The following is a 22962-nucleotide window of genomic DNA, read 5'->3' as shown; positions in this document are numbered from 1 at the left end:
AAAGTGATATTGATGCATTTCATGTCCCTGCCATCCGTTATCTATGTGCCACACTACTTTTAATTACCACAAGGCATTAAGTGAGACAGAGCAGGTTCACAGGGACAAGTGTTTTCAGCAGGGCCGTGCCTGCTAGCCTGTGACCACTTTTCATTCCACATGCACACATTCATAAACACACACGGACTCACAAAAATTCCTCTGGCAGCCGAGTGCTTTTAAATGGGGTCAGTGTCCTCATTATTTTCGTGCAAAGCCACAAACGCCTGTAGGTGATCTCTTTCTTCCAGCAATTATGATGGTGCTGAAGTATTCTTTACTGCTTTTTAATTTTTAATTTTTCACTTTGTGGTGTCCTGCGATCGCTTCAATGGGTTTGAGAGGGTAGTCCAAAGAATATTTAGATTCCAATTCCATTTTCTTTGCCAAGAACAATAAAAGCATACCACAGCTGGAAAATATTTAATAAAATACACTATGTGGAGACTGCATAGCTGCTAAAGTACACACAATTATATCCACATGCTTCTGTTTACTTTTTGTCATGGAGCATTTTGAGTCAGTGCCACCGCTCTGAGAATGGCAGATTTCTAGGCTGAAATATCTCAACAACCGGATGGATTGTTGTTTAAAAAAAAAAAAAAGAAAATTCATGGGCGTTTATGATCTCCAACAGCTGGGTCCTAATTTTACTTTCGTTATCCCCCGACTCCTGTTTTTCCCTCTCAGGATGCTCTGCGCAAACTTTGATACCTTCACCGTCGTCAGGCGTGTCCAACGTTGATTAAGGACTGAACCACAACTATTCAGCCATTCATTATCTATCACTGCTTGTCCTTAGAGGGGAGTTTGGGGGAAGGTGTGGGGAGGGGAGGGGAGGGGGGCGAGCTTATCCCAGCTGTCATTGTGCAAGAGGCGAGGTAAATCAAGGACAGGTCGCCTGTCGCCTGTCTATAACCTTGCATGTCTTTGATGGAGAAAACCTACAAGAACATGCAAACTCTCTGCACGGAAAGGCCACAGCCGGCCCATGGGTCTAGATACCCCGCATACATCAGTTGTATTTATACTTCTGTGTCTGAAAAGCGCTTTTTTAAGACCAAATATATGTAGCACTTGGTTGTATCTGTGTTAAGCCAGAGATATTATTTCCTCTGCAGATCAAACCTGTGACCTTTGGTTCATGGTCAGAGTGCTATCCATTTGTAGTGCCTTAGTTGTCTCACTTAAGAGACAGGTCACTTTGCATTTGTTGTTCTGGAAGTTCTGTTTTGCAAAGTCCACACACTGCCTGGGTGCTATCTACAATTCTGCAGCTTTTGCATGTGGTTACCTGTTCACTGTTTGCACTTCGATAATTTCAACGTTTTCTTCCAGAGAAAAACAAATAGCTTGAATGATAACGGTTTAAAGGCTTGGCTCAGTCCCTTCACCACATGAAAACCGATGTGACCTCTCTGAGAGCTACGTTTCACATCTCCATTTTCGACCCCCACACCCGATGCATTTTATCTTTATACCTACATTGAGAAGCAGGAGAGCAGAGGGACACTGACACATGCTGTGCCTTTGGTTGTTTATTACAAATGGTGACAAACAATATCAAGGTATTCTATGACTGTACATTTTTCTTGTATTTTAATACATCAACCAGAGAACAACACACTCTACTGCTTAGATACAGACTTCGGACTGAATTGTCCTTGATAGCACTCCACAACATTCCACAATAAATAGCAATAAATTACCCTGTTCATTTGTCTGACACCTATTTCGAGCCATTTTTTGCACTGAGGAAAAAAAATTAACTTTAAATGCAGTCTTTGTAATCATTAGCATTCAGCTGCTGATATTTCTCATTTTTACATGCGATGTGTGTACGAAGGAAGACCCACTCCTTTATTTGTTTATCCCTTTGTTCTCAGGGAACATATTCTCTTGTCTTATTTTTTGCATTTTAGTATTTATTCATTAAGCTGCCCAAGATATATCCGTTTGAACTCAGCTGTTTACTGAGAACACCTCTTTTTAAGTTAGACATAGTTTTTCCTAATACATTCCACCTCGCCATTTCCATTTCTGTGTTTACTCCATTGTCTTCCCTTAAACACGCCAGTTTTTAGACACTTTCCCATAGTCCATTTCATCATTCTGTAGTGCAGACTACATATTTGACATATTTACATTTGAGTCAATCCCATTACTCTGCATCCTGTGAGCACAGGCATTTTTGTCTTGCTTCCGTGTCCTCAAAGGTGACCTTCTTGTTTCTCCTTGGATCAATCCATGAGTTATGAATCACCACATTGTTCGGTGTAGGATCCGCCTCCACTACAGAGACCACTCTCTTCTTCATCTTGCTCTTTAAAACCTTCTGGAACTTCTGCCGAGTGAAGGCATAGAGGAGTGGGTGGAAGATGGTGGTTCCGTACGCCATTACCAGGAAGCCCAAACGGAGGCGAACAGTCAAATCGTTGGGTCCGGTGCTGAGAATGATGGTGTTAAGCACAGTTATTGGAGTCCAGCAAAGGAGGAACGTGGAGATGATGAGAAGAGACATTCTGAAGACTCGTTTCTGTCTTTCCCGTCTCTCCCGATGGCGCTTCACTGCTCGTCTTAGTGCAATAATGACAGACACTGAAGCCCGCATGCCCAAAGGTGCATTTCCACCTCCTCTGACTCCTGTGCTGCTCTGAGAAGCATCAGTTGATTCTGCCTGTGTTGCAGTGCTTAGAGAGATAGTGTTTTTGCTCTTTTGTCTTTTTTTAGGTAAGTTGTGCTGGAAGCGTGTTCCAATACGAATATTAAGTGCCTGAAGAATCTTGTAGTATGTCACCAACATCACCACAGCTGTGAAAAAGAATATAGGAATCTGTGCAAGCAGGTGATAGTACAGACCCAGCTCCGTGTAGTATTCGTTTGTATGAGCCACTGTCATGATCGCAGTCTGGTTCACAAGATCTGAACCTGAGCTCATGAAGAATCCCACTTCCATGAACGGAACCAGGAAACTGAAAAATGATAAAGCCCAAATGGATCCCAGCAGAGCCACAGCTCGGCTCATTGTAAGCACGCGGTTCGCTGGCCGCACCGAGATGTCATAGCGGTCTACAGTGATGGCCAGGACGTTAGCAGCAGTAGCTACGCTTGCAAAGGAAACACAGGCCTCGTGGAAACAGCAGACCATGGCTGTGTCCGCCTCCAAGGGAAGTAGGACCACCACAGCTGTCAGCGGGATGCAAAACACACACACCTGGAAACAGATAAGAATTCAGGTCATACACCAAATGCATTACATTTGTTTTCATCTTTTTGAGGCGGTTTAAGACTGAATTAAACTAGAAAACCTTTATTATAATCCATATTTTCAGTTTAATGGATATATTTATACCACGTTTACTCTTGATTAAGAACATTCATAGAGGAGAGCTAAGGCAGAAGTAAAGGGAAACCTGTTTTTTACTGTGCATATGACAATATGTGCTTTGACCGGTGACCCAATTGTGTCAATCCAAAGTAAGTACTGCAGAGGAATTATTGACTCAATTATTTACCATGTACGCCCCAAAAGCCAAAGAAGCTTTATTAAGTATGTCTGTCTACTGCTGCTTAATGGCTGCTACTTGCCGTTTGTATCTAAATATAATGTGAATAAGATTTGAATGCACATATTACTTGTTTTATTTAGATATAAGCCAAAAAAAAAGCCACATTACTGCAGTAGATTTTACATAAAATCATGACCAATACTATATTATTCATGACCTCTGTCTTATTACATTATAGTCAAGTGCACCTGCAGGGCTGCCTCCGTTGGTAGAACTCTTAGAATAGCCTACATGGGAAATTTCATATTTTTCTGTCATTGGTAATGTGAAAACTTGAGCTTTACACTCTTACGTATCTCTCAGTCATAACTGAGTAGTAAAATACTATGAAGTGCCTCTTGGGTATGGCCCCTGACAGTACTGTCAACAAGTGTTGACAGTACTGTGGACACAAAGTAGAGGATGCTGTGACTTAGTCTTGTTCACCAAGTTCAGAGATAGTTTACCCAACATTACCAGCATTCAGCACGAGAGCTGAGAGAACCAGAGTGTACAGATATGAAAGCAAAGATGCCAATGAAACACAACAATATAGAATTAAAGCACATTCTTGCTCAGCACAGTTACGTTAGTAGTTTGGCCATTTCAATGCGAGACCGTGTTTTGCTATACTTAGAAGCCTGGTATTATGCTGGTATTGTCAAGACTCACCAGCACATCCACCACGTGCAGGTTCATGGTGATGATGTTGGAGACTGAGCTGATGAGGTTCTGTTTCATGCAGTAGAGGACTAGCACAGTGAGGTTGGAGCTCAGGCCTAAGACTATCTCCAAAAGCAGGAAGCCTGTTAGAGAAACCTATCAAGAGAAAGAACACGGTGGAAATGTTGCAGTTAGTATGACATGTTTATGCCTTTGAGTTAAGATAAGATAATCCTTTGTTTATCCTACAGTTGGAGAAACTTACAATGGACAAGATAAGATGAGTGTGTAAGGCTGTAGCAGTACCTGGAAGCTGATGGGATAGATAGACTCAGAAGAGGTCATGTCAAGGTCTAAGGGGTCAGCAGTGTCAAGCACCGTCATGTTGCTCATGGTGGCTGCAGAGATCAGCACTGGAGATGTGTGCATTATCCTGATGGGAGGAAGAGGCCTGGGGAGTAGTTTGCACAAAAACGGTCTTTGTTTAGAAGTGAACCATTGCATAATAAGTTCTACCGTTTTTGGTTTTCGACCAGAGATGTGTTATGCTGTCACCAGACCAGTGACCTTGGAGCTGGCTCCGCTTTTACATTTAGTGAACAATGTACTGTTAACAGTTGGTATCGTTAGGTTTATGAGAGGTAATGGACAGTTGATAATATAAAATGCCCCCTTTCTTGTGTTACTACGAAATTTATGTACAGCAGTGTAAATAATATATTTAGCTATCATTATGGATATGTGTAATGGATGTTCCACTTTTAAGTGTTGTCATCAGTGCTAACATTGTGTTTGTGGATAGTGTTTGACTTTTGAGGTTTTAAAAGAAAAGTTTGTGGTAGTTTAGAAACTTCTCGTATGAAAACCTCTAATATGCTTTTTTCATTATACTAACATGCCAGCAAAGGAAAAACACACAAAAAAGTGCACTCTCTGTCTTTTTTTAAATTATTATTTTAACATGGTAATTATTTGTTTTCTTGGAGACATCACGAATACTGGGACCCAATTTCATAACAAGATGTGTGGCCGAAGAAGTAATTTTTGGGAAAATTCTGTTATGAATGTGGCAGATGCTCATGCATGTGCTATAGCTTGGGTATGCAAACAAACAAGAGTTGAAACTGATACCACAAAGAACCCATCACGAACAGCAAAACAGTTTCTTCATGGTAGAATCTGGTACAAAAAACAAAACCAACAAAATATGTGACCTAAGCCCTTGGTTCTACCCTGAGAGCCTGGTCACAATCCCGCAGTAATCTATTAGACATCATTTAGCTATCTAAGAAACAAGTGGTTACTATAAAATAACGTACTACTTGAATTTAATAAAGAACTTCAATTTGCACTTGGCCAAATTGACTAAAAATTTGCACACTACTATAATTGATGTTAGCTTAATGGCAGAATCGAGGGGTAATAAGACACTATGCACTACGAGACTTAGCTGAGGTGAGAATATTATGAATTAGTTTGCATTAAGATTATCTGTTCAAGCAGTCAATCGTGCCATGGAATACTTCTAACTTTTTTGGTATAGCTGACCATTACTGGTTTTGATGCAGAGGCTTGAAGCTGGTGCCAGAGTTTCTCAGGATTTCCTTGGTTACAACAAGTGATCCACAATGATCTATCCTTGAGCTCTCCACCATTTATATTGTTGAAATAGCGTCTTCCTTGTATTGCTTTTAACTTCTTCTTTGCACGGATGATGCTATCTTGTACCGTATTGCTGACTTGATTCAATCAGCAATGCAGGAACTACATCTCCCTTTATGTATTGCAACATTCTCGTATTATTTTTAAGCTAATTTCCTCGAGAACCAAAAGCAGTCATTTGCATATCTCCAGTGAGTGCATTTAATATTCTAAAGTTTATGGAATACAAGTATGTTGGCATCTGACTTAATAACGAATGCAAATTTGAGTACCATCATGAACTTTACTGTCAAACTATGACAACAAACATGCTTCTCATTGAGACACAGAAAACCTTGATATGTGAGATGAGAATTGTCTACTTTCCTACCAGTTCTGATCTATAGGGAATGAGTGACGGACTAAGCTTATCTGGATGTATCTTTATGTCTTGAAATTGAAGGTTTGACGGAGGCCATTATACTTAACATCTATGTTGTTTTGCTTCACTTTTAACTTGCTCCATTGACTGGATGGAAAGACTTCTTTTATTATTAGTGCAGCATACTCATGCCATCTTAAACTGATTACATTTCTTGAACTATATATAACTGTTATGAAGAAAACATGAGTGCAGTTATGATATCAGGTTTAAACTCACCACTCCCTCCCAGCTCCGTCCTCTCCAGCTCAGCAGCAATTGAAGTAACCTCAAGGAACTTGATGGAGCATGTCAGACCGTGCCACCATATCCTGACTTGACAGGGTCGATCTTGAGCTTTTCCACTTGACTTAAAGCATTCTTTCAACAAACCGATTCAAATGTGACGCACTGCGAGAGGTCGTCTGTGAGCTTTGGCTTTGGGGATGCTGGCTTCACTCAGACAAAGAAAAAAGTCTTTTGGTGAAATGCAGAAAGCAACACACCCACCCAGCCTTCGTGGCAGGGCATGTGGCCTGTAGCATCCGTGCAGTGCGCTTGGATCAATGCTTTCTTTTATGCAAGGCTCCGTCTCGTCATTGTCCGTTGTGCTTGATTGTTGCCTCCAGTGTCATCCCCGCCTGAAAATGATGCCAGTGCCACAACAATCCTCTTCTCTCTGCTACTCCCTACTATTCAGGTATTAAGCTTCTTTGAGGCTGTCTTTCTCTTTTATCAATATAGACACGGTGAAGTTCCAGATGCGGTCCATGGCATGACCTATGTCAGACGACTTCAGTTTAGTTTCATATTCAGATTTGATGTTCTAGAGAACAGCAAAGTGAGATAGTAGAAAATACAAAATGGAGGGAAGAACTCGGCCCACTTAACACCTTCAAATCCCTGTGATCCAAGGTTGTAGAGCCAGATGTAGGTCATGTAGATTCCTTGAATCCGGCTCAGAGAGGCTGAACTCTTGACTCTTGGACATCCACTGATGTCTTACATCTGCGTCATCCCTCACACACTAGAAGAAGGGAATTTATTGAAGCAGAGAATGGTGTCACATCCCTCTGTTCTTCCCTTCCCCTGGGTCCCTCCTCTGTCACGTTCCATGTTTGATCCTACAGAGAGAAAATTTCAAATGAAAGAGGAAAAAAATGGGTCACCTTGAACTGAGTGGTGTCTGTAGGTTGGATCACATGTCCACCATGTATTTTGAACTCATTTATCATCCCATGACACATAGCTTGCTCTTTATCTGCTAATTTAATTTTTTTTTTCTTTGATGGCTCTCGTCATGTGTTGTTCAGCAAATGAACACTGAAAACTGTGAACTGGTTCTCTGGAGATTGTCTTAAGTGTATGAAATTATATTCTGACTTAGTGTCAAAACAGTGGGATGGGTTCTGTTTTGAGATTTCAAATTTCAACTGTTTTCACGCTGTAGCCAAGTACTGAATGCTGGTTTTGAATGTCTGCTCAGAGTCATAGTCAGGTTTACTTCTTATTTAATTAGAAAATTCATGGTTTAGATCAAAATGTGGTCAGTGTCAGACTAGTTGTTAATTAGACAACATGTACTTGTGTAAGTTTACACTCAATGAACATGGACAACTTACTTTGAAATAAAAAGTGTTTGGCAGAAAATTTAATTTCATAAATAAATAGATTTAAAAAAAATGGTTTGGGATTATGGATTATGGTTTTTGTATTGGTACCCAAATGGAACAGATTTTGGTTACAATTTACACAATTAACTTTGTCAAATTGTATTAATAGGCATATGTCTTTATGTGTATTTCCATATGTCTTTTTGCTTGTTTTTAATGAAACCTTCTGACAAGCGACTTGCTTAATAGAGAAGCTGTAAATTCAGAGTATGAGTATCACGCTGACGGATGTGGGCTTTGACCATTCATATCCAATCTACTGGAACACCTACTGTTGTCAGCACGCCTACCAATTTCGGGCAAAAAGCCCAGATTGCTTTTACATAAAGTATATCCATATAGTAACGCCAGATTTGACCAAGTTGTCAGATCCTGTTTGCAGCAAAGTATTTAATTAACCCATTAGTAAACATGGATAATTTCAGCGTTTAGTTCATCATTTGTCATTTATTTCGCAATAAATGCCGGTCCAGTTAAAATGTAAATATTGATTCACTTCTTTGTTTCATTTAGTTTGTTAAACTGATTTTCCTTGCAATTTGGATGGATCATGATTTGAAAATGTCACATTCTGTCAGATATCTGATTGAGGTGAATGTTTTTCGTTCTTTTGCAATTGTTAGCACATTGTAGTTTCATGCACAAAGGGACATTTGTTCTTAGCCTTGTCTGTCTCAAAGTGCTCTTGTTTCGACGTGGAGTTTATTGGCAACATTTCATTTTAACTGCGCTGAACTGCTCATTTATCGATGGCTGAGCACACTCGCCGTCACTCATCGTTTCTTTTAGCTGTGTTTCCCGTTACTATCTGTCCTCTGGGTGACCTCACTGTAAGGACAAATTCAAATGCATTCTGTCTTTGGTCGGATTAGTTTGGTTTTTGTGTGAGGTTTCCTGCAGGAGGAGAGACGGTCTCTTTAGGAGCCAGTGAACTGAGCTGCATTTTATCCTGTGAGACCTATGTTTCTTGCTGTTTGACAGCCACTTATTTAGTCTAATTATTCTCCTCTCAAAATAATCACTGCTTGAAATCGTGACTCACAGGTTCAGCAACATGTCAGCATGCTGTGTGTGTGTGTTTATCTAGAGCAGAATGTGTTTTACAGTGGCTTCGTGCAGCACGTTCACATTTTCCTGGCATCTGCACACCAATAACAGTGTCGGAATATGATTGTGATGTGTGGTAGTTTACCTTTTAGACAAAGAGCATTCCTCTGTGATCCTTAGATCTGCCGGAGAGCTTTTCTTCCTCGTGGAGCTTTTTTAATCTCAATCCCCCAAGGCAACGTAGTGCTCACAGGTGATACAACTGAGTGGCAGAGGTTTCGCTTGGTAGTCCATCATTCAAGGATCTTCCGCCACACTGTTGAATCCTTCAGGATGAAAATTTGAGTGGTAGAAAGCATGCAGCCTCTGAGCCTGGAGGGAGCGAGGGAGATGCCAACAATGCTGCTCTGCCTCCCTCTCTCTTCTGTCCGCTGTGCTTCTTTTTCTGTCGGTCTGTCTCTCTGTCCTGCTTCCTGCCTCTCTCTGTATCTGCCTCCAGTAGCCCTTCCTACTCATCCACCGCTCCCTCCCCCTCCATCACCCCTCTTTGAAACTGTCTTCTTTTTTCTTTTTTTTTTTCCTTTTACACCTCTGCGCTTGGCTAATTGGACTCACAAAGCAGTTTTAACACACTTGTATTTTTTTGTCCCACTCACGTTTGTTTTTTCCTTGATGTCTTTCTTTGTCTTTGTGCCGCCTGTAATAAGGGAAGAGAACTCAATTTCCTGTATGCAGACAGAAATGTTTTGTCGTTAAGTTGTTGTTTCTTTCCCTTTTCCTCCAAGCCATCAAACCTTAAGTTTGTTTGCCCCCATTAAAGAGCTTTGGTAGGAAACGGTGGCCATGACGATACTAATGGCAGCATCCTCCCTGTCAGGACTTTGGCCACTCCTCCACTGTTTGTGTTTGCATAGCCGGATGGTACATGCTTAATTGTCCCAATATGGCTACCATTGGACCAGTTGCAGTGTTGCCCTTATTGCCTGCCGAGCGTATCTGCAATGTAGCTTGTGAGTGCACTAATTAGGGCTACTTGGCATTGGCATGGCAACAACAGCACCACCAGAGAAAGCAAACCCAGACTGATGGATCAGAATTCAAATCGGGACCCGTCTGTTGCCTTTCAGGATAAATTCTTCTCCAGTGGGGAAAAAAAAAAAAAAAAAACAAGAACTCCAGATTTTCCCCCAGATCTGGTCACTGTATCTCAGCCCTTCATCTGTTTATTTAAAGAGCGTAAGCAGAGGTGATGGTTTCCAGTTCGACTGTTTTACTGACATACACAACTCAGCGGGAGGCCTGCCCCCCCTCCCTCCCGACACGAGTCTTTAGCGAGAGAGATAGATGCAGCCAGCAGGGTTATAGAGGGTGAGAAAAACATTTTGAGACTCTTGAGCAAACAGGAGCACAGTACGTTGGAGAGATGGAATCAGAGATGGAGACAGCTCAGGGACCACAAGACACATCCAGACTTACTCACTCAATAAAGATGACAATGATCTGTGGTGAGTTTCACTCCTAAGGTTTCTCTGAGTACAATAGGGAACAACAGCAAACCTCATTAAATCTTTAATGAATGTATTAATATTGAAACCTGATGTCTAGGCTATCCACCACCTCGCCTAAATGCCTTTGGCTGTTCTGTAGTCCCCAGCTGCGTTGCTTCAAACTGGCAGGCACATGAAAGCAAGCGTGTGATTTGTATGTGTATGAAAGAGCAGCAATAAATACGACTATTTTGCACTTAACGAACAAATGCCTGACAGATAAATGCAAATGGAGTAATGATGCTCCAGTGCCACAGAAGGCTATCAAACACAATGACAAGAAGATGATCATATGCAGGGGGAATGACTCATGAACTAACTGGGGGAAAGCAAAAGTTGAGGAAAAATGCAAATAGTACAAATTTAACCTAGCGCATGTGGAGGGAGGTGTCAGCAAGCGCAGCAATACATGATTTGGGGGGGGGTTATCGCAAGCACAGGCAACCCCCAGTAGTCACAACTAGCATGCAGAGGGAATATCTCAACACGATTGGTTCTACCTAAACAAGGAGCCACAATCATAGTTTATTTAGAATTAAGCTTTTTCATTCAAGCTTTGATACATTTGCATTTGTTAAATACAATTTCAAAAAATGAAGTGTAGTACTACAGTGTAGTAACTGTATAGAATTCTTAACTCTTAAGGCACTCTTAAGGTAAACTCAAGTATAGAATTAAAAATGCCCATAAAGACAAGGGTGACATATTCATAACATTTGCTGCAATTTAGTTTGAATAAAGTGTTTTTTTTCTTTCTTTTATGTTCAGATCGGGGCCAGTCAGTTGACCTGTACCTAATACCTAATTCCTGTGCAATATTTATTTAGCGCTAAGCATTTCCAAAATCGATTTTGTCTGAATGCTGCTTAGCTTATTAATTATTATTACTCAATTTGAGAACAAAATATTTGATACAGCTCAGTGTGTGCTCCACTGAGATAAGACTGTAAAAACACAGAAGAATCAAGAAAATGTTTAGTCGTTACATAGTACAAAGAAACTGATATTTAGGTAGGTTTCCAATTATTTCCGTTGTGCCTTTAAGCAAATGCAAACACACAGGCACATAGTGGTTTACATAGAGGTGAAGCCTGGCGGTGCCTCTTTTCTTTTTTTATACATGATATGTTTAAGAAGCTGTTTCATTCTTCTTCTTGAAAGCTTAAAAAAAAACTTCCTGCAGAGCTGTCTGCTTTGTGTTAGAACACAGCTCTCCTCTAATCAACAAAATACTTCCTGTTCAGTGTTTTTCTAAAAGTTAAGCCCTAAACAAGGAAGCAACCAAGAATTAAATTAGTATTATATTAACTCATGTGCACGCAGTGAAGTAAGTATTAAAAATGAGAAGTTCTGGCTTTCTGTTTTTAAAAAAATATACAGTTTTTAGTGAGGAAAGTGCTTGGCTCAGAAGGGTTTCTTGAATTAACTGTTGTAGCTGGATGGAGAGCCATCAGATGTTCAGTCTGGGTTTAGGCACAGTCACTCTACTGAAAGAGATTTTCTACTACAAGGTTTTCTATTGTCTTTTAATGTTCTCTGAAGCAAGTGAGTGTTTAGGGGTATTACTATTCAGCCTCAGTTCAGCATTTGACATGACTCACCATCATTTTAGTTGCACCTTTTACTGTTTCTATATTATATAGACTTTAGCTTTAAGTACCCGTGTTCACACCTGGTTTCACACTCTGTATGCAAATAAACACAGACATCATCTGTGGAGAAGTAGAATATAACAGCTGCTGTACCTAACTGATTGCTAACGCTCTGTCAGAGCCACAGCCAGGTATTTGTTGTGTGTGCACCATGGAGACATGATACATATTTTGAAACAAGCTCCCAGGTCGATCTCACTTAACCAAATTACACGCGTTATGTTATTATATATTTATTAATCTCCGCCCTGGCGTTAGTTACTTTAGAGATTCCTGATAGCTTCAGTAAGCACCATAATTTTAACTTGTGTGCTGTTTGAAGCAGGTAGTGAAGGCAAATAAATCTACCGATGATTATTGACTTAATACGTGACTCATCTTCACATCGCTCCTCATACATCAACATGAGCTCATCAGTAATTAACAACGTGCGCATATGTTTTTTTCAAATGACAGAATCACACTTGTACTCAAGACGCAAGATGAGAGATGGTCTTTAATGTGACCCAGGACACCTTGTGTGTTCACTCTAGCAAAGAAATGTGGTGAAATGCACCCTAGACTACCTCCAAATGTGGACTGAGATTGGATCTCTCAATTGTTCAGTGGCCTCTTTTTGCTGCCTTTGGAACAGATTATTGACATATTTAATTTTCACTATTCTTTATTTGCAGATGATATTCAACCTTATTCTTTTATTCTTAATGCTGTCAGGGACTTGATGGTGGAAATTTCTTTACTGCTTGATGCTCAGAAGATTAACGTTCTGATTTCAATCCTTTTGTTAAACCAGCAACATTAAGACCTAGTGCAATATCTATCCATGGATGTAATGTCTTCAAGTGTTGAAAGCTTTGGATGCACTGAATGTAACCCCTTTGTAATAAGCTTATATGTATGCTTTGTCTTCTGGCATGCTTGTTACTGTCATTTGTGGCTATGTCTCATGTTTGTCTGCTGATACTGTCATGTGTGGCTATGTCTCATCTTTGTCCGTTGATGCTTTATGTCCTACATGTATGTCCACGTGTCGGTCTAGTGATGCTATATGTCCTACATGTATGTATTGTTTATGCCCTCTTATCCTTAAATGAACTGCCCAGGGATGCAAAAAGAATTTCTGCACAAACTGACAAATAAAGTTGTATCGTATCGTAAACATAATCCAATCTGTTTTATATATTAAACATTACATGGCCAAGCTCCTGTGTGTATGGCTGATCTCCTCCACCCTCACCCTTCAGTTGGCTCCCGTACTTTAATGAGCTTTTGAGGCTGTAGAATCATGGAATGCTGTGCCTATGGTTTGCAGATTCTGTGGATTCTTTAAAAAGCATCTACGGACATTTCTATTCAGACAAGACTTTTGATTACATGTATTCACCAAATATGCGATTTATAAATGTATTGTGTTGTGTACTTTATTATTATTATTATATATTTTTTATTTTTACCTTCTAACTCTAGTTGTATTTATGTTTTAATTTGCATTGCTCTTAATTCTGTTTTCCAGTCTCTGTAAAGCACTTTGTGACTTCTGTCTGTAAAAAGCGCTATAGAAATATTATGTCCTGACTTTACTTTAAATTTTGAATAAAAGGTGGCTAGCAACTGTTGCATTCAAATCGCGGGAGAAGTAGTGCAATCTCACACTACGAGCTTGACTTTAATATTCTCAACACAATTAAGTTACCTGATCCAATCCATGATGTGTTGTATTGCTTAATCAAGCAAGACTTGGATTGATAAGTTGTTGTTTTAGCCTCCTTCATGAAATCCCCCTCAGGTCTGCCTCTCACTTATACCCCAGCTATCTTAATTTGTACTCGATGATAATTATTTCCTGGCTGTTAAATATGCTCTGATAAGTGGGAAGGAAATCCCTCCCTGCTTATCAAAAAGGTGTTGCTGAAAGGGAGGGTACCCTATGCCATGCTGCTAATTTCTGCTGTGGCATGATATTGGTGCCTGTCATTATTGTTAATATCTATCTTGTTGTCCTCTGAACAATGAGCTGAATCAATTCCCCCCAGTACAGAAACCAGGGCACATCTGTGCCAGAGCACAGCGTATCCCCTGGGAACTACCACATAATATCAAATGGCCTACGCTGTCAGTACTTGTGTGTGTGTGTGTGTGTGTGTGTGGCGTCAAGTGTTGCAGATCAGACAGCACTGAGAGCATATTATGACACAAGTCAGAAAAGACCAACCTCTCTCTCTCTCTCTGTCTGTCTCTCTCTCTTACTCTCAAATACATAACTAAACAAGCAAATGGATACGGGGCTCAGCTGTTCCATCGTGGTCTCTGGCAGGCTGTGTGCTTGGGTTGAGGCTTCGAGCGGATTGGTTTTGAATTGAACGTGGCTCTTTTCCAATTCCCCGGTCCTCTGTGCCTCAGCCCGCCACCTGCCTGATAATACTCTCCGCCTCTCTCCCTCTTTGGGTACAAGAACAAACATTCTACAGCTCTAGACAAATAGCCCATCGGAAATGGTTTGACATCAGTGCCCATTCCCCTTACCTTACTGCCTTTTTTCCTCAAACTCAGCAGTGGATTTACATGTACCTTTTGTCTTCCTAATTTATCTAAACATAGCAGAAAGATGCTAATACTTGTTCTAAACTAGAACTGTTTATTAAAGGGATCCGCCTGGAGGATATGTCATATCTGAACACAGGGACGGACTAGATAACAGAGGCGCATCATCTTTGTAATCCTCTGAAACACTCACATTCCAAACACATTTTTATTGACCGATATTAACTGCATAATACTGCTGGCCTTTCTGGATCAGAAGTTGCTATCAAGATAACCCGTGACAAAATCCTCATAAACCACAGTGTCGATGTGATAATGAGCATCATGCCTTCTGAAATCATCAGAGTATTTGTTGAGTGATTAAAAAGGCGAAAAGTGTCAAAATCCCCTTCTTTACTTTCTGAAACCCATAATCTGACAGTGACATGGTGATCCACCAGGTGGGGACCAATGAAAGTTAGTGTGTACAAACAAGTGCAATGCCCTTGAGAAGAGACTGTCTGAATACACTGTAAATAAAGATGGACGAACAGCTCCTCAATAGTGAAGCCAAAGCAAGTAGAGCTCCTCCAGGTGACTGGCTGCAGTATAGGCCATGAACTCCACCTCCTCCATGTTAGTAGGTGGGACTTGGGCCGAACTAAAACACTAAAATAAACGTCAAATATTTCTTTAATTTTAGGTAGTTAATATAATGTTGATGCAAGTGCCAAGTTTTCTGACAGGTTTCTTTTTATTTGGTATAACAATATGTGACCTCACGATGTCTACCTAGCGCAGGAATAAATAAATAAATAATTAAGTACAGTGTATAATCCAACATTTCTTAGTAACTGGTGATAATGGCAAAAGTATGGGTAGACCATGCTGCACAGACTCTGGCTCCAAACTCACAAGATGGCAGCACCCTTATCCCTGGGAAACTAGCAGCAGTTTTGCAAGGAAGTGGGGATGCGTTGTCCATATCTATATACAGCCTATAGTCTGAACGTGTGCATTGTTATAGCTGCTGTATTTGAGCGGTTTGCTGGTTTTACACCTACTTTTCAGTCAGATTTGCTTTTAAAATTGGATTTCGCATCAATAATCAGTTTAACCCTCCACCAAGTTTACAAGAAGCTATATTCAAGTCACATACTTTTATAAAGGTGCCATAAGGAGGTTCCACCAGCAGGCTCTTTAATCACACACCAGTCTGTCGTCTGTCTTCACTGTCACATCTTAGCTGTGTCTCCCTGCTCTAGCCTGCTACTCTTTCTGCTTTTCTCTTCCTTTGTGGCTGAATCAACTTCCCACACAAGTCAGGATTACAGAGTCACTACCTAAAAACTCTTCAGAGGCACTTCATGTACGCTTGAACCTCCTCATGCTTTCTATTAAAAACATTATCCATAACATTTCCTAGGATTGTCTCTACTAGCTGGCTACTACTGATTCTGCTGGTTTTGCATATTTGTAAATCACAGCGAGCAGATGCGATAATTAAATGTAGCGAGCTTGTCTCTAAATGAGCATCATGGCAGCAGTTTGATTGTCACTGCTGATAGAATCACTGTGGTAGAGCTGAAGTGTTGCCTAAAAGCCGCTGATAATTTGTTGCACGAAATCACACATATTGGCTGGGTTACATCAATTTCAATTCCATGCCGGTGTAAAACGCCGTTCAGTCACTAGACCAGTCAATATTTCTTCTTCTAATGCGCGATCAGACCTTCCAGAGCTGGTGGGTGGACAAACAATACATGGGAAAAAGCAGAAATGTTTAACACGCACTCTGAAGTGCTATGTGTTTCTTTGAAACAAGTGTTGCTGACAAATCTGTCAAGCTGACTAGTCCCGCTGTCATCTTCTCTGTCAGTGGGATGCAAATTAAATAAAATAAATGTGATAATTTAATCACAAAGGAGATGTGTTGTTGCAAGTTCCACATTTCAGACTCCCTGAGTGCTTGTTTTGAAAGTGACTGACAAGCCATTTTGCTTAATGTTTTAACAGATTTTTTTTTTATCCACCTAAAGTAAATTATGCTTGGGTCCTCTAAAGATATTTTTACTAAATCATGTACTAGAGTAAAATGGATAATCCTACAAAATCAGACCATTAAAGTATGTGATACAAAGGCATTTTAGACAAATCCCTGTTTACTTGGACCTTTAAAGTTATTTTACTGTCGATATCTTTTTACAACCAACATGATAGCTCTAAACAGCTTGCTTCTACAATGGCAGCCATAATGTCATATACAAATTCAACTACATGGCACTCATGACTATGTTTCTGTTACTCTTCTGTCCACCCAAACGATTTGATTGGCCCAGCAGTTCCTTACCAGAGCATAACCAGTTCTCAACGGAGAGGTTCCAGACCAGTTATCCACCTCAAAGTATCCACCACTAGTTCTGTGGTGGTCAGCACATGGACTGAAGACCAAAAAGCCATGTATTGGTCTTTCATGTCTTTCAAACCAATCCTTGATTTACTTGATGCCTTGAATAAAGATGGACCTCATGACATCTCCCCAGAAGTGGAGCTGAAACATGTCGGAAATGGGTGCTGCCATCGATTGTAATCACTACCGGTCAGTTGTGATCAGGGGTGGAAAGTTGATATTGAGCTCCTCCCAAGCCCACAATATCAAGCTAAGAGCTAAGCGTTATTACAATTATGTTATACTTTGACATGTACCACCCACGTAGACCAGACCAGGCACCCCCACCCCATAACAATGACACTCCTTGATGGCAGCAGCCATCCCCAGCAGGATGCAGCCTGACACAGGCCTTCGGGTCACTAGAGAGTTGAGGCAAGGGGCCTCTGTGAAACATCCCACAGATACTCGATTAGTTTGGGATCTAGTGAATTTGGAGGTCAGGTCAACACCTTGTGCTGTTGTTCATGTTTTTGGAGTTCCTCCTAACTCTTTTTTGTGTGTGTGCCTGTGTCAGGCTGCATCCTGCTGGTGATGGCTGTTGCCATCAAGGAGTGTCATTGCTATGGGGTGGGGGTGTCTGGTCTGGCTGGGTGCTACATGTCTAAATAACATCCACATGAATGCCAAAAGTCCAAAAGTTTCCCAGCAGGACATTGCATCGTCACAAGATATTCTCTTCACCTGTCAGTGGCTTTAATATTATGGCTGATTGGTGTATAAAGTTTTGTATCTATTTTATTTCATATTTCCTCCTTTTTAGTTTAATGTGTTTTTTCATTATTATGGTGTGTTCTCAAATAAATCTAAACTTAATCTTTAACTTTTTATTTTATGTTTCAACTCCTTAATTTCCCAAATGTTCTATGTTCGACGGAATAATTTCTCTGTAGGAGTGGATTTTGGGGAGTCAAGTAGGCTTACTAAGAGCTGTATAGACAAATATTCAAAGCCTGTAGTTTTTGGATATTTACATTTAAATAAACTGAGCTTCACACTATTGACTGGAAATATTCTAATGTTTCTTTGCTTGTGTTTGCTCTTTCTCCAGACTATCTGTCACAAGGTGTGGATCTGAGTGGCATCGAGGTGATAGAGAACGACTTGTTGCTGATCAGCAGAGCCAGGCTGGAGGTGGAGAACCAAGCCAAGAGACTGCTGGAGCAGGGCATGGAGATCCAGGTACACAAAACAAAATTTGCTTTTGACACTTGACTGTCCCAGGCCTGTTGTGCTGCTTTTAGTTGAACCTCTCAGGGTCAGAGCACCAGCAAAGTATCAGATCAAATATTATGCATCTTTTATTAATGATGACATGATTGCCTTGTGTAAACGCACAAGCCAAGCAAATCCTACAAGCAGCCGATCCATTCTGTCCAGCTGCTTCTTTTCCCCGGGTGTTAACGTTGCTTATTAACTTCAAGTGGGTAAATGGGTCACAGAAAAGAAAGCACCTCTACAGTCTGTTCTTACATTTTAAATCTTGGATTTATCGATAGAATGTGCTTAGTAGTATGTGTACTTGTTTTGTTTTCCCTAAAGCTCTATGATTAATTTAGGGCAAATAAGTTTTTCTTAATCGAGTTAAGCTGTTATCTGATTTAAACTAAAGGACAGCAGCAAAAGAGAGATGAACACTTTGTAAATGTGTTTTTTTCTGTAAGGTACATGTGAGAGTGGGAGCACATGCAAGCTCTGCTAACCTTCATCTGCCCCAGAAAGCCTTGTTCTCAAGGGGACAGTGTCCCATTAAAGAAGTGTGTGTGTGTAAGCTTGCGCGTTTGTGAGACACAGTCTGTTCAGTGTCCATTATGACATGTTGCCAGTGTCCAGAAGAGTGCTGTAGCTGTGTTGCAGCTTTCACTCTCGCAGTGCTCGTGCAGTCATGTTTGCTTCGTTCCTCCTCAAAGCCCTGTGTGGACAGCTGATGAAACGTTGATCAGGCTTGTGTTGCTGTGCTGTCTCTCGACAACCAGGGACACGTGCCTAATTATTTTCTAATTAGAAACGTCATTGTGCTGTTAAATTTAGATATATTCTTCAAAAAACTAAGATAAAATACTGATAATATATGCGTTTTTTAGTGACGTTCGTGGACTTTCTGAAAGTTAGTAATTGCAGTCTTGGGATCACCAAATCTTAACCTAAATTATTTTATATTGTTAGAATTTTACATCTGTGACTTTGTTGCGACATTGCAATACAGTAATCGCATAAATGAACAGTATGCAGTAAATGTTTTCCTGGAATGAGTAGAAATCACGTACTGTAGAATAGAGGTTCTCACTTGAAGCCTTAGTTTCCTTTCCTGAAGTTTCTCTTTTACGAGATAGATGTGTACACTATCCTTAAGCTATATGCTGCCGCAACACTGCAAATTTCCCCGCTGTGGGATAAATTAAAGGAGTATCGTATCGTATCGTATCGTATCGTATCTCGTAAGTGATTTAATTTTCGTGGCACTTTAAAAGTTACAAACGGAGCAGAACAAGATAGAGTTTGGCATTTTAAGTCATGGCAAGCAGAAAAAAATTATAATAATCACAATACTTTGAACCTGTTTTATAGTGTGCACAGTTCTGTTACTATATAACCATTAAATTTACTGTACACTGATATTATTAGTGTAAAGTGTACATTGTCAGTTATCATGTGATGAAGTAGTTGTCAGTGGGAACCATTCAGTATACCGTTCCTGCTGGTCAGCTCTAGGATGCTGCTCCAAGTGCTAACTTTGCACTCGCCGCCTCTATTAGAATAGGGGAAAAGAAAAGCAGATATTTGCATTAATTGTCTTAAATGTAGTTTTTCTTAATAGGCTATCCCTCAGTTATTTACTGAATCGAAAAAACACTGGTCTTCATTAGATAAAAGTACAGTACCATCTTACATCACATGATCTGAGTCATTCAATGATAAAATTGTGTACCCCGTGACAACTAAACAAATCTTCGGAAATGACTTTATTTCCGTACAATAAATAATGTCAAATCTATCTACCAAAGTAAAGTGCAAAAATTGGCCTGTGAGTCTACCAAAATGTATTTAGAGGAGGACACTCTGATGGATGTCCATAACTGCCGTCAGGCTTGTAAGCCATTATCAAGTCTAGGAAATACACTAAGCAGAAAGTGCAGTACCATCACCCAAAGACAAACAGCACAATATAAATAACACAAAAGACCACTGTTGTAAAAGACAGGTAATATACAAAGGGTTATACCGAGCAAATAGTTGATTTTAGGATATTCTCATTTTTTTGTGACTCAAGACTCAAAATCCACTACTTGCTATGCATGTCCTCTTTTTTGTTTCAGTAAATAAGTAAGAATTGGAACATGTCAGTGTGTGAGCTGTGCAGTTGTGAGTTGTTTTCTTTTTGCGTCAAACTTATCAAGCTGAATTGTAGTTTTTTCGATTGAACTATCTAAGTCTAAGTCTAAGAACACAAATACTGTTGTAAATACTGTTTTTAGACAACTACTTGGAAGTGGTAGCTGGAAGTGTGAAATGACAGTGAATGAAAGTGCAAGTTGTTGTTTGCTGTTGAATAGCTATCTTTTTGAGAACCAGTTTGAGTTTTGGACCTTCAGAATAGGGACATTTTGGCCGATCCTCTCTTCCCCACACCCCTTTGAAGGGCTGTTTGAGGACTAAGACTTGGTTTTAGGCTTACGGTTACAATTAGGATGTGGTTGGGGTTAGGGTTAGGATTGGGCACTTCAAGGTTCTGTTCAGACCTTGCATTAAGATCCAGTCTGGCCTATCTGTGACCAGGTGACCAGTTTTAGGTACGTGTGTTCACACCTGGCATTAACATGTGTCTCCAGATCCGATCTCAGTTTCGCACTCTGTATGCAAATAAACCCCGACATCATCTGCAGCAGAGTAGAATATTTTAGCATCTACTATATGTCTGATGGATCTCTACCGCTGCTCCCGAGAACAGTGCTGTTTTATGTGTGTGCGTCATGACTTTGGCACACTCGTTAAGTTATTATTTATTGCTCATCACCCTGACGGTAGTTAGACCTGCATAATCTCCAGTAATAAAGCTAAATAAAGACATCCGTAAAGGAGGAAATATGTAACCACACGTGGTACCTTATGCATCATCATGACCGCATCAATAATTAACACAGAATCACACTCCTATTAAATACTTTCATTTGTAAATTCTTACTTAGATCTATTTAGTTAGTTAACAGCTACAAGGACAGAATATTTTAAAATGCTCCCATTACTAATGAACGGACATTGCTTGCAGTGCTTTTTCCTTTACAGCTGATCATTTATAATACCGGCGTGTTTTCTTTTTGAATGAATGAGGCAAACCTCTCCTCAGGCAGGAGCACCCCTGTTGAGTATAGGAGGTCTTTAATGTGATTAATTGTGTTTACACTATCAAAGGAATGCGGACACATGCGACCCAGACCACCTCCAAATGTGGTCAGAGATCAGATCTCTCAAATGCGATCTCAATGCATCCTGAGGGTGTTCAACCTGTCTTTTACGTGGTCGGATCGCCCGGATCGGATCAAGAGTTCAAGGTCCTTAGTTGATATAGTTGAAGTTAGGGTAAGGGGCTAGGGAATGAATTATGCCAGTGAACGTTCTTACAAAGATAGCTGTAAAAATCTGTGTGCATGTGTGTGTGAACCCAAATACAAAACAGGTGGGACTGAAGCTGGTGACAGAGTGTGAAGTAGCAGGAGACTATGACTTTACGGTCCCCTGAAAGTCTTAGCAACTGGTTTTTACTCCTACGTCTAGACAATAAGCTGCTTTCTGAAAATAGAAAGAAACACACTTTCTCACACTCGTTGTGTTTCACATAGAAACACACACACGCAAACACGGTCCTCTTTCCCCTGTGTATTCCACCCTCAGTATTCCACCCTCAGTAGAAGTATTTTTATCCTGACTACTGCTGGAGTGGCCTTGGCTAACAACTTCTGTCACTGCGTTACGTGTGTGGACATATGGGCCTCTACTGCACACGCACACACATGGGCATACACACAACACATATGTACTGCATGCACACGCAGCAACAGCTTCTTATACCAACCCAGGGAGTTGTTTATTGTGAATGTTATGTAAGCAGTTGGACATGTAAGCAGCCTGTGCTGTGTGGGAGCTAGTTTCACCTCAGCGCTCTGATTGTGCCAGCAGAGACCCTGTAGCCCATCTGTTGAGTGGGAGCTCAACTGACCCACGTAAAAAAACTTCTCCTCTCCTCTGCAATATTTTTCTTTCTTTTTTTATTTTTTTTTATTTGCAGAAATCAATGAATCCTAGTAGTTAAAATCTGCATCAATCAGCAGCTCTGGAGACTGGAGTGTGACCTGGTGCTTCATTTAAATCAATCTGGTCTACTTTTCCCCCCTTAGATCTGTTAAATTTGATGCTGGCTCATGGTTAAAAATAACCCAACATTTCTTTCAGAACACATGTATGTATATAGACATGTATTTTGACATTCCTCAGGTTAAGTGTATGATGTAAGGATCATGTTTCCTTGTGAAGCAGTGTTAGAAGATTCATTCTATGCTTTTGTAGAACCCTATTTGATCTTTTTAGGAATGACGTGGCATGGTCGATATCTATGTGTTTGCTACAGGCCTGCAATCATATCTTACTAAAAAACTGCTTCTCCCTAGTGGAAGGAAGCTCTGTCTGACTATAATTAACATACAGTACCCGTCACAACTTTGAACACACCTTCTCATTCAATGGTTTCTCTTTAATTTTATTATTTT

General features: G+C 40.3%; 2 protein-coding genes across 2 annotated transcripts in view; one reads left to right on the top strand and one right to left on the bottom strand.

Moving 5' to 3' along the window:
* The window catches only part of cog5 (component of oligomeric golgi complex 5), a 64221-nt gene that overhangs the window by 8707 nt on the left and 32552 nt on the right, over positions 1-22962 (top strand). The window contains exon 7 of the mRNA XM_084573777.1: positions 18252-18382. Coding sequence (XP_084429903.1) covers positions 18252-18382 — 131 coding nt within the window. The remainder of the gene's footprint in view (positions 1-18251; positions 18383-22962) is intronic.
* On the bottom strand, positions 956-4894 carry LOC311508267 (G-protein coupled receptor 22-like). Its single transcript, XM_084572971.1, has 3 exons — positions 4557-4894; positions 4260-4406; positions 956-3253 (listed from the first exon to the last, which is right to left on the bottom strand). The coding sequence occupies exons 1-3, from the start codon at positions 4752-4754 to the stop codon at positions 2201-2203; spliced, it is 1398 nt and encodes a 465-aa protein (XP_084429097.1). The 5' UTR covers positions 4755-4894; the 3' UTR covers positions 956-2200.

The sequence above is a fragment of the Chelon labrosus genome, assembly GCF_963514085.1.
Source record: "Chelon labrosus genome assembly, chromosome: 23".
Taxonomy (NCBI): domain Eukaryota; kingdom Metazoa; phylum Chordata; class Actinopteri; order Mugiliformes; family Mugilidae; genus Chelon; species Chelon labrosus.
Note: the sequence above shows the minus strand (reverse complement) of the source record. Positions and strands in the feature narration are given on the sequence as shown.